We start from the raw sequence: 13,120 nt of genomic DNA, 5'->3' as shown, positions 1-13,120 counted from the left end.
ACTTAAGAGTTTAGTTCTAGTGAAGGACCACGTTGTAGTAATCAATAATGTTCCCCACTCGTCTCTTCTATTATTCTTATTGGAAAAGTGCTACTTGAATCATCACTGTTAAAAAATTCATAGGTAGATGGACTTGGGCCTTTGCATCTGGTCAACAGCAGCTTTGGGTTAGATATGGGGATTCAGCAGCAGCTTTAGGACTAGTCCAAAACCTGATAAATTGTGCTTTATCTGCACGACAGCTGCTGGCACCGCCTCATGTTAGCTAACAAATGTTCTTATGGCTGTGTTGGGGCCATATGGTACATTAAAAAACAACATATTGGGAGAGAAAATCCTAATTCCTGTATTATACTAGCATGCTTTAAAAACGCATTCGTTGTCGTTGAAAATTGATTACACTATCCTAAATTATACTAGTATCCTTTACAAATGCTGGAAATGGGATATAAGAGAGTCAAGAGCTTTAATGGGGGGAAAAATAAGAATAAAAAAAGGGATCATTTTTCATATTTCATGACCGTTGTTTTCCACCGAATACTGCCGCGGGGTTTTGAAGAAGAAGCCAAAACAGGAAAAACGAGCATGGAAATAATGGTACAAGGATAGTAGATAAGAAGAGAAGCTTATCATTGGAGAATCTTAGGGAAATAATTGCGGGAATTTTGTGGATATAGAACAATGCGAAAACTGCAATCAGAAAGATACGAATCATAGGATGAGGCAGTGAGCATGTGCAGGCCAAGAAATTCTGCTTATTTCCATGCATTGATTAATTATAGAAGAAGGCACAATGCTATCCAAGGTCTGATCATAGATGGTGTGTGGGTTCATGATCCTGGCAGGGTTAAAGATGCAGCTTTATCTCATTTTAAAAACAGATTTTCTGAGCAGTCTTATAACAGACCAACTCTAGATGGCGTTCAGTTTTCAACCCTTGATCAAGGTCAAAAGCAAGATCTTGTTGCTAGATTCTCTGATCTAGAAATTACAGCAGTTGTTTGGGACTGTGGAGGGGATAAGAGCCCGGGCTGTCTGGAAATGCTGTAGCCAAGAACATGTTCAGCAGCTACCAAGTGGGCAATCATAAGGAAGATGTCAACATTCTGCAATATGCAGATGACACTCTGTTTTTTGGGTTTGCAAAAATATCTCTCTATGGGTGGAAGAATAACCCTCATCAACTCTGTGCTAACAACTTTACCCATCTACTTGCTGTCTTTTTTCAGAATACCTTCAAAAGTAGTTCATAAAATTACTTCAATTCAGAGAAACTTTCTTTGGAGAGGGGGAAATGAGGCATCCAAGATCCCTTGGGTTAATTGGGATACGGTCTGTCTTCCTAAGCATAAAGGGGGGCTAGGTATTAAAGATTTGAAGAAATTTAATGAGGCCTTGCTGGGCAAATGGGGTTGGGAATTGGCGACTAATCAGAATCACTTTTGGGCCAGAATTGTAATGTCCAAGTATGGTGGCTGGAATGCTCTGATTCATGGCAGAAACTCCACAGCTTTCTCTAACTGGTGGAAGGACTTAAAATCTATTTTCCAGCAGCAGCACACTAATAGGCTGTCCAATAATTTGTGTTGGAAGTTGGGTAATGGGGCTAAAATCAGGTTCTGGAAGGATAAATGGAGGGAGGATGATTTAACTCTTCAAGAAAAATACCCTACTTTGTATCAAGTGAGCTACCAGCAGGATTCTTCTATCAGCCTAATGGGAATTCTTGTTGATAATAAATGGGAATGGAGGATGCAATGGAGGAGAAACTTCTTTGACCATGAAATCGATATGGTAGCAGCCTTTATGGATGAGACTGATGCTGTCCAGATTTGCCCAACCAGTATGGACTCCCTTATTTGGAAGGCTAATCCTAGTGGAGCCTATTCCACAAAGTCAGCCTACAATATCCTCAAGAATGATGGCAGATCTGTTAATGACGACAGAGCTTTTAAGATTATTTGGAATCTGAAAATCCCCCCAAGAGCAATTGCCTTCTCTTGGAGAATTTTCAGAAACAGATTGCCTACTAAGGCTAACTTGAGGAAGAGACACATCACTTTGCCTTCGTATAGGTGCCCGTTATGTGATAGTGAAGAGGAAGATATTGGCCACATCATGTTCTCATGCAAAATCACTAGGAATTTATGGTGGGAGGCTTTGAGATGGGTCAATAGAGTGGGCCCTTTCCCCATTGAACCTAAAAATCATTTTATGCAATTCTCTCATTGGAATCGCAAAAGCTTTATAGACAATAGATGAGAGGTGTTTTGGATAGCCCTCTCTATGACTATTTGGAAGCATAGAAATGTCTTGGTTTTCAAAAACCAGACTTTCAATCCTGAAAAAGTGATGGACGAAGCTCTATTCCATACTTGGTCATGGTTAAAAGGAATAGACAAAGACTTTCATATTCATTTTAACCAATGGTCTAGCAGCTTGCAGGAGGAACTGTCCTAGGGGGGTTTTCTCTGTTCTTTATTTTTAGCTGTTGGGTGCTTTGTTCTACTGTAGTGGGGTTTGGCAATTCTATGCCTTTGTAACCACATATTTTTTACCTCAGTACCTCTAGTACTGATTTATATATAATACTACATTATTTTTGCTGTGCAAAAAAAACAATTTTTGCACTATTCCCAGTACAGCAAACTGATATGGGAACATATATAAGAAAATCTGGAAGTTGAAAGACAAAGATTTTAATACGAGCTTCATATAATGATAAGGATGATAATAAATATTGATACAAAAATGCATAATAATAAATTATTTAATAACTCATTTTCAGTACCTTCATATATGATAAGGATGAATACTAGAGTAATTTTCTTTGCACAGCTTTAGGTTTTGTTCTCAGATGTGCTTAACGTTATTAACCTTAATTTGGACTTTCTTTTGAAAACATATTAAAAATATTATTATTTAAAGCGTGTTTTAAAACATTTGATTTTATTGTAAATTTTTCAAACACAAAATAGTTTGTTAATATAAAAACATTATACTTACACAAGATTAAGTATTAACTGTGTGATAATCTCTTTTTCTAGTACCACTGGTACTGGTTCTCTTATTAATAATATATATATTTTCAGCCTTCCAAAAAAAAAACTGTGTGATAAAAATGCTATTAAGTATTAACTGAGTTTGTATAATTCTAAGTGTCTGTAAAAAACAAAAAAGAAAAGAAGTTCCTATTAATCATAATATTTGGAGGGCCACTGGATTATGTGGATTGGAAAGCAATGCTTTATTTGGCGGTGCAAGTGGGTAGGCAGCTATTTTCATAGTTTTAGGAAATTTGGGATGTTTACAGTGATACAAATCAATTTATTCCATACAAAAATAGTATAACATAAAAATCAAACTTATGGTTACATTAGCATAAAAAATAATATGCATTACCCTATTAAGTATTTAAGGATAAAAATACTACCCCTGCTCCCTAACACAAAACCCATGCCAATTTTCATTTGTTTAAGTTATCAATTTAAATTTGTGAACTTATTATACACATGATTTGTTCTGGTCTCTAACTTTGATCTGCCAATATTTGTTCTCAACCTCATCTAACTAACTAATATTCATGTTTAAAATAAAAACTGCCCTTGTGCTGTTCTTTACAAATATAGGAGTCTAGGATAGTGATTAACTATTCAAATAAAGGACAAGTCATTTAAAATAAAGGGCATCAAACACATGTAGAGATTATAAAGGACAACTATTTGTTATAGTCAATTATGTTTTTAACAGAAAAATTGATTCTTAATTCAAATATTGTAATTGGTATGAAGGACTTACTAGAATGTCATTCCACACAATCTCCTTTAGCGTTTTAGGTACGTCTTTCCAATTATTGTGGATAATGGGAACCTTTTCTCGCGCCACTACGCCTAGGTAGCTGTGGAACTTTTCACGCATCGGTCCGGATGCTCTCCCGGTAGCGGGATCCACATAAACAGCCGGTCTGGGCTGATCCACGGTTCTTAATGTTAATGTTCTCAGCCGTGTCGTTGTTCTACTCCTCTTGGAAGTCGCCTCTGATTGACCATCGGACTGTGGAGGAAACGTTGGATCTGTGGCCATGATCCTGTAAATAAAATACACAATTAATATTAACGATTACATTTAGACATTAACAAAAGCAAAGGCGTAATACTAACATAATCATTATATTTACACATTAAACAAAGCATTACTTTCGCACTCAGCCTGTAGGGATGTTTTCCCATAGACCTTCATCATGATCTACACGATTTGCATGTCCATCATCCACTTCATCAGCTTCATTCATTGAAGGCAATTGTTTTGAAAAACCAGACATTTGACCAATGTCAAGGGTTGACTCATCATTATGGTAATTCATTCCACTTGGTCTTCCTTGCAGAGCCACAGACAAACTTGAATTACATGGATCTTGTACATAGAAAACTTGTCTGGCTTGTGCTGCCATAATGAAAGGTTCGTCTATATATGCCACCTTACTAAGGTCTACCAAAGTAAATCCCAATGGATCTTGAAACACACCCGTTGTCCCGTTCACCCACTGACACTTAAAAACAGGCACTCTAAATGATGTATAATCAACCTCCCAAATTTCTTGAATGACACCAAAGTAAGACATGGATGCTCGAATGGGGTTGTTATCCGATGTACTGGAAAAGTGCTCCGAATCAGCATCAACACAGACCCCACTGTTTTGTACCGAACTTTTATCATCTTGGGACTTTGTGTAGAATGAATAATTGTTAATGTCATACCCCTTCCATGTAGGGACATTCAAATTTGGGCCAATGGCTAACAATGTCAGTCGTCTGGAAACACTTTTATCAGCAAGTATTGTTTGTCTAAACCAATTTATGAAAGTTTTGTTGTGCTCTTGCAATACCCTCATCATGTTCATTCTGGGGTGACTATCTCTAACATGTTTTTTCTGAGCCTCTATGTACGGAAACACCTCTATTGTGTTGTTTAATATATACAAATGTGCTTGTGACACATCATGTCTAGTCATTGTCACAACATTGTATCCACGAGTACCCTTGCCGGCTATTGGCTGGTCATGCTGAGATGCAGGAACACCGACAGGTTTCAATGAGTCAATGTACTGTGAGGCAAACTCAATGCATTCTTCAGCAACGTATCTTTCCACTATTGAGGCCTCTGGTCGATGTCGATTCTTCGTATAACCCTTTAAGACCTTCATGTACCGCTCAACTGGATACATCCATCTAAAATACGTAGGACCACAACACCTTATTTCCCTTACCAGATGAACAACTAAGTGTACCATAATGTCAAAAAATGAAGGAGGGAAAAACATCTCCATTTGACAAAGGACAACGATAACCTCATCTTCCAAAGCATCCAACTGTTTAGGGTCAATGACCTTGGCACATATAGCATTAAAAATGAAACACAAGCGACTGATTGCAACACGGACCTTCTCAGGCAATGTTCCGCGGATTGCAACAGGCAAAAGTTGTTGCATTAACACATGACAATCATGTGATTTCAAGCCAACCAACTTAAGCTCATTCACAGACACAAGACTCTTGATGTTTGAAGAGTAGCCTTGTGGGACTTTGATATTACGCAAGCATTCACAAAAACTTCTCTTTTCAGCTGTTGACATTGTGTAACAGGCTGGGGGCAGATATGTCCTGTTACCTTTTCAGATAGGATGCAACACCTGACGTATACCCATGTCAACCAAGTCTTGACGACACTTGAAACCATCCTTTGTCTTGCCTTTAATGTTTAGGAGGGTCCCAATTAAAGAATCACAAACATTTTTCTCGACATGCATGACGTCTATACAATGCCTAACATGATGATCGGACCAGTACGGAAGATCAAAGAAAATAGACTTCTTTTTCCACATGTTTGAAGTGGATGATGGGTTTTTTTTTGGACTTGCCGAACATATTTACGACATCCTTGACCCGCTGATATACTTCATCGCCAGTTAATGGATTTGGCGCGGTTTCATGTTCTTGACTTCCATCGAATGCCTTCTTCAATCGTCGATACGGATGATACTGTTTGAGAAATCTTCGATGCCTAGTATACACAGTCTTCTTTCCATGTTTAAGTTGGCGGAAACTTGTATTCTGCTCACATATAGGACATGCGTGATGTCCTTTGACACTATATCCACTTAAATTTCCGTAGGCTGGAAAGTCATTGATGGTACAAAAAACCATTGCATGTAACTTGAAAGCATGCTGCAAATTTGCGTCCCATACATCAACCCCTTCATCCCACAATTTCCGCAAATCGTCAATTAATGGTCTTAGATATACGTCAATATCATTACCTGGTTGTCTTGGACCAGCTATCATCATACTCAGCATAACATACTTTCGCTTCATGCACAACCACGGAGGGAGATTATAAATGAACAGCAAAACGGGCCACGAGCTATGGTTAGTAGTTAAGGTTCCAAATGGGTTCATTCCGTCCGTTGCAAGACCAAGCCTTAAATTTCTAGGCTCGGCCCCAAATTCAGGATACAGACGATCAATTGCCTTCCATTGCGGGCTATCTGCAGGATGTCGCATCAATCCATCTGATTTTCTGGTATTTGCATGCCATATAAGGTTCTTTGCATCTTCCCCATTAGCAAACAACCGCTTAAACCTTGGTATTATTGGGAGATACCAACACACCTTTGCTGGACGGCGGTCGGCGTCTGAGACTAGTACAGTAGAATCTCCGTTGGTCGGTCTGTACCGAGAAACCCCACACACAGGGCAGTAATCTAGTTTAGCAAAATCATCTCTGTACAAAATGCAATCATTACAACATGCATGAATTTTTTCGTACTTCATCCCAACTGGACATAAAATCTTCTTTGCTTGGTAGTGATTCTTTGGCAAGACGTTATCAGCAGGAAGCATGTTTGTCAACAACATCAGCAACTCACTAAAACTCTTGTCACTCCACCCAAATCGAGCCTTCAAGTTAACCAGAGCTAACACAGCTGACAATTTTGTGAAAGATATGCAGCCGGAATACAAAGGCATTTTTGAATCAACTTCTATGTTGTCATACAACACTGCATGTGCCTCTTCAAACCCCTCTTGCCCAAGATCGCGAATCATTTCTTCTATAGGATTTTCGCTGTCTGTAGTAACATCGTCAGCCTGTGACATGTCAGCTGTATCGAGGGATTCCCCATGCCATATCCACTTTGTGTAGCTATGAATTATTCCCTCACAAATAAGATGAGTTCTTATGTCATCAATTGTTTGGCGCCTCCCATTTCCACACTTCACACATGGACAAAAAAATTTTCCCCACATAGGTTGCGCTTTACTTTGAGCAAACAGCAAAAACTCTTCAACACCATTCTCGTACTCTTCAGTTATACGTGATGCGTTCATCCAACTTCGATCCATGTTACACCTTCTATGTCAAACGTTAGTGGCTTAGGGGTTACTTGACATGCATCACAAGCATAGAGCACCAATTGCAGTAGAAAACACACCAGAACTGCACCTTTTGTACAAAACGCTGCAGTGGAAAACACATTAGCAATTGCAGTTAGTTGGACCAGCAATGCTAACAAGTAAAATGGTGCATGGCTGTTTCAAGGGATTCGGCATTTTTCAGTTTGTTGGCCTCTATTACCAATGCTTATAAGAAAAAATCAACAAAAACTGCACAAACGACAACATCGAAATTTAATGACGAAAGTGGTGCAATTGAAATTCAACATCATTTTTTAAACATTTATAAAATCAAATCAGCTGAATTTGGGAAAAATAATCTATGTCAAAGTAGCTGATTTCTGGTGGTAGAAGAAATTTCACTTCCCAATGGTGGCAGGATTTAAAGAGTATCTTTCAGCAGCAACACAATAACTGCTTTAATGATAATTTAAAGTGGAGGGTGGGTACGGGGTCCAATATTAGTTTCTGGAACGATTTATGGCTGGAGGACAACTGTAATATCCAAGGAAAGTATCCCCAATTATATGTAATAAGTAAACAGCAGAATTCTCTAATTAATTCTATGGGAGAATTTGTGGAGGGCAGATGGGAATGGAAGTTATCTTGGAGAAGGGACTTTTTTGACTATGAAATACAAATGGCAGCTGACTTTGTAGAGGAGATTGATTCTGGTCACATACACCAATCCAGCAGGGATATTCTGTGGTGGAAGCCAGATCCTAATGGTTTATTTTCAACAAGATCTGCTTACAAGGTGCTGCAGGGGGCTCATCATAGTGTTAGTCAAGACAATGTTCTAAACACCATGTGGAAACTGAAAATTCCTCCAAAAGTGAGTGCTTTTTCATGGAGACTCCTCAAGAATAGACTCCCTTCTAGGGACAATCTTAGAAAGAGACAGGTCACAATGCCTTCTTATAGCTGCCCTCTTTGTGATCATGAAGAAGAATCGATTAATCATCTTATTTTCAACTGTACAATGACAAGGAGACTTTGGTGGGAGCCTTTGAGATGGGTTAATAGAGTGGGTCCTTTTTCCACAGACCCAAAGAACCACTTTTTGCAATTCACTCAATGGAACAGCAAAGCTAGTATAAACAACAGATGAAAATTTCTGTGGTTAGCTCTATCCTTCTTCGTCTGGCATCATAGAAATGTTATGATTTTCAAGAACCTGTCGTTTGATCCTGAAAAGGTTATCGATGATACCTTGTTCCACACTTGGTCTTGGTTAAAATGTGCAGAGAAGGACTACACCATCCATATTTAGCAGTTGCATGTGGAGGTCAAGACCAGGTTGTCTCATGAACGAGAACTCCATTAGCCATCTTCCAGCGGTCAATGACATGGTGTGCATGCAAGGGGACTGGAGAAATTTGAACACCTTGCAATACATGTTCTGGGGGTGGTCGGGTAAGGACATAAAAAGGCGGAGATGAAGAGATTTATTGTAGAATATTTCAGTACACCTAGTACTGAATTTTATACATAATATATTTGATTTTTGCCTTGCAAAAAAAACAACAAAGCAAGGGTAAATGCTGACACCTCTTCCAAGAGGTGCAGCATACATGTACTTAAGTTATGGGGTGTAGCTGGTCCACAATACCATCCTCAAATTCAACCACAATTGGGGTTAATTTATACTTGTTCCTATAGTACCTATGGTACTCTCGTAATTGTATGATATTGGCACAAAAAGACATAATAAACATCATACTAGACAGCTCAAAAGAACAATTACACGGCATGAATATGAAGGCATTAAACGAATACATGTTTTCAGGCATCATACATGTTTGTGATTTGTGGAATTTCAAAAACATATTTTAAACTATTACTAGAAACAATAAACACACCTGCAAATAATGAAAGGAGTTCTTTGGTGATTCTTTGGTGCCTGATTCAGCCTGAAAAATAATAACACTTTGGTCAATCAACCGCTTCTATGACAAACATTTGTGTAATATGTAGAAAATAATTTGTGGCAATCAACTTGATATGATACAGAATTAAATTGCAAGGCATTTACTAAAGAAAGCAGTGAAGACAGAGTTCCAATAGTCATATATAAAGCTCAAATCATGGAAGAAGGTCTTCACTACATCATATTCTTTCTAGCTATATAAAGCTGAAATCATCATTGCAAGACAAGAATATATAATTAAGAAATGGCTCCAAAAAAAAATTAGTGTAAATTTTGAAATGGAAATGTTCCAATATGATCTGATTTGTATTGTAGAAATTATTGTCCTAGCATTTGGATGGAATCTCTATGCCCTTGCCTTGTTTCATTTGACATGTACTTAGATTTTGCTTTCCTTTATTGAATCTGATATCACAACATCATATCTTGGCATCTACAAATTACATCTAGCATTTGGATGATGCTCTGCTTTTACTTTGGTCATGGCTCAAGTCCAACGAGAAAGATTTTACACTTCACTTTAATCAATGGTCTTCCAATGTAACACTAGGTTTCTGTACGTAGCTTGGGAGTGTGGGGGCTGGACTTTTGTAGCATGGGTTAGGTAGCAGGGTGCTATGGTGCTGGCTTTGTTCCTACTAATAATCATAGGAACCAGCTGGCCCCTAAAATTTGTAACTTCAGTACCACTGGTACTCATTATTAATATATCATATCTATGTTTGCTGACAAAAAAAAAATTAAAAGAAACTATTTGTGTAAATTTTTAATATGATTAAGCATATAATGTAATATAAATTACTTAATTTATATCTATAAATTTCATAATAGTGGTTATTCCACTATCTACTATCCTACTATACCAGTTTTGGGGTGAAATGCTCTGCATCTGTATTCAGGAATTGATAATGATGCATACAACTCTCATTGACCATATTAGCCCAGAAAGGGAGCTTGGACTAGCCTAGCCTGAGTCTAAAGGGTGAAGGTTCCATGTGATGGGGTTAAACTGGTGGTATATTGATGGAAAATTTAATGGGATCTTAAATTGTGACCAGTCCTGATATCAATTGGTGGGAGGTATTGGTTTGATTGACTTAGGGATATTGTTGAAAATCAACCTATTGTTCATATGGAATTAGAGGTCAATTTGTTTTTTTAATAGGGCAGAAACATTTATCAGGCTGGAGGGGTAGAGAAGTGAATGTGCAACGGGATGGGTTGAGGTTGAGTATATCTTGGATTCTATATCCAGATGATGCAAAGGCCCAAGCTGTTCACTCAACAGAGGCAATGGAGCCTGATAGGGGGGCACATCAGGTTTGACTGAGTTATATCCGAGTGCCATGGTACATAGTCCTTGAAGCTCTGAACACAGATGGAGCTTCATAAGGGGCCACATCATGCTTAGTCAAGACATATCTGGACGGTACACTAATCAAATGGTTTTTTTTGCCTAAAATACCAGAGAATGGCGTTCTTGCTCATAGTAATGCCACCAAAAATAAGAATCCAAGGAATGTAATTAGAAACCTTGGAACAAACACCCCCTTAGATATTGGGAAAAAACTCTAACAAATGAATGAAATTAGAAACCAAGGAATGTCTATTTTTCCTTGATTAGTAATATCAGCCTGTAGAGATTATAAAATTTGATTGCATCATACAAAGAAGGATTGGTGTAACAGAAAAGTGCAAGAATGAAAGCTTTCCGAACCAAATTCTCATACAAGGATGTGAGAAAATGGGCTTCAAAGTAGAGTCTGTGGCTATAAATTCCTCAGCAAATGACTATTGTGGTTCATGTTGTTATGGTTGCAGAACAGGAGATAAGAAGGGAACTGACTCCTCTTGGTTGGTTGATTCTGTAGGCAATGGTGCAGTGATCCTCACTGGATGTAAAGCTGAGAGATTCATACTTGAAAATGTAAAGAATGGAATGAAGAAAAAGAAGTGCTTAGGAGTGATTGCTGCAGCAAGTTGGAGGACTAAGGTATGAAAGAAACTCCAAATTCAATACAAGGTAACCATCTCAGCATGTGGCTTTCTCAAGACTCGTCCTCTAATGATTTCTAGTGGACTAGTATGCTACGAAGACATAATTTGCACCAAGAAAATAATTAACTAGAAACTAAAAGTTTGCAGTGCAAACCTCCTATCATTTATGCTAAAACACACTGCATTATCCCATCTTTGCGATGAGTCCATGACAACTAAGAATATAGTGAGATTTCAACTCATGTAAGCAGACAAGAATAGACCATAGTCACTGTTTACATTATTTCCTATTTATATAAATTTCTCGTTAAATATTTAAAGAAAAGGAAAATACTAAACTAGAGCTATTCACCAAAATAAATTTGTATATATAAATAACAATAATAAAGAAAATCATTAAGGATTACGTTGTTTATGCCCCTCAATAACTAAAAATTTTCAAATTGAAATTCTATATTTTGTTTCAATTATTTAAATTATTAATAATTCGGAAATAAATAATTTTAAATAATATTAAAAATGTTGTAAGGAATATATCTAGTGGGAGAGCTATTTTTTAAATGACTGTGAGTAAAAATAGTAGGCTTAAATATATTTTTGATTCCTGATAAATATCTGATTTTGCGTTTACTCTTTAATAAATTTGTATTTTGCGTTGAGTTCTTAATGAAAAAAATAATTTTATTTTGACCCTTAACACTTATTCTTAGTTCCTAATAAATTAGTAAATTTTGTATTTACTCCTTAATAAAAAAAATTATTTGTTATTAGTCGACACTAAAAAAAATTATTATTTTATTATGGAGTAAATACAAATTAACTAATTTATGAGAGACTAAAACAAAATATCAAAAATAAAATATAAAATTGTTATTTTAGTAACGACTCAGCGTAAACCAAAAATTCATTAGAGACCGAAGAGAAAAATGAAATATTTATTAGAAATCAAAAGCCAAAATAGTAAATTTCCTTCACTTGTATGATTTAATTAATTTATGATATTTAAAATTTATAATAATATTTTGAATAATACGTAAATATAAATAACAATTAATTATATGAAAACTATTAAAATTAAATATTATTTAAAATAAAATAATTAATATTTTATTCTTTAATAGACAATTCATATTTCATTAGTAATTTTGTTACATGAGTTGCTAAAGGTGTTTATTAGCAGTATCTTCTACTTGCGAGAGAAAAACATACTAATTGTTATATTTTGTAACATAAGTATTTTTTTTTTCTTAACATAATCATACAACATTAATTGATCATAGAAAAAATATATTAATTGTAATAAATATCTACAAAAATGATATTTTTTGAAAAAATTCAATCAGTCTTTCATTGAGGGTTTCTAATGATATTAATATTGCTTGTTGTAAGTATATTAAAATTAAAAACTATAAAATAAAATAAAATTTTCATTGTTATTAATCAACACATTAAAAAATAGAAATTACATATTATAAATTAATCAAGTAGAAACACATGTGACAAACATGTCTACTAAAATGAATATCTCTACACATGAGAAGGTTATTAAATAGACCTCACTTTGAATTTCAATCAATAAATAATTTTTTTGTAAATATAAAAAAGCAAAAAAAATCACTTAAATATTATATATTTTAAAATCTAAAATTTTCATGTTCTTCCAAAGAATTTGCTGGACACAAGAGAAAGCACCACCAACCAATCTCTATTTGATTTCAAATCATGAAGGTGGCCATTGCAT

The 13,120-nt window shown here is 36.1% G+C and overlaps 1 protein-coding gene across 1 annotated transcript; it reads right to left on the bottom strand.

Annotated features, from left to right (window-relative positions):
• Positions 1-5,852: 5,852 nt before the first annotated feature.
• On the bottom strand, positions 5,853-7,400 carry LOC114386052. The gene has a single exon (XM_028346060.1). The coding sequence runs from the start codon at positions 7,398-7,400 to the stop codon at positions 5,853-5,855; it is 1,548 nt and encodes a 515-aa protein (XP_028201861.1).
• Between the last annotated feature and the right edge of the window lie 5,720 nt (positions 7,401-13,120).

This window comes from Glycine soja, chromosome 15, assembly GCF_004193775.1.
Source record: "Glycine soja cultivar W05 chromosome 15, ASM419377v2, whole genome shotgun sequence".
NCBI lineage: Eukaryota > Viridiplantae > Streptophyta > Magnoliopsida > Fabales > Fabaceae > Glycine > Glycine soja.
Note: the sequence above shows the minus strand (reverse complement) of the source record. Positions and strands in the feature narration are given on the sequence as shown.

Bases quoted from the DNA above. Each gene is read 5' to 3' on its own strand.
- LOC114386052 (XM_028346060.1), bottom strand. From the start codon at position 7,400: ATGGATCGAAGTTGGATGAACGCATCACGTATAACTGAAGAGTACGAG.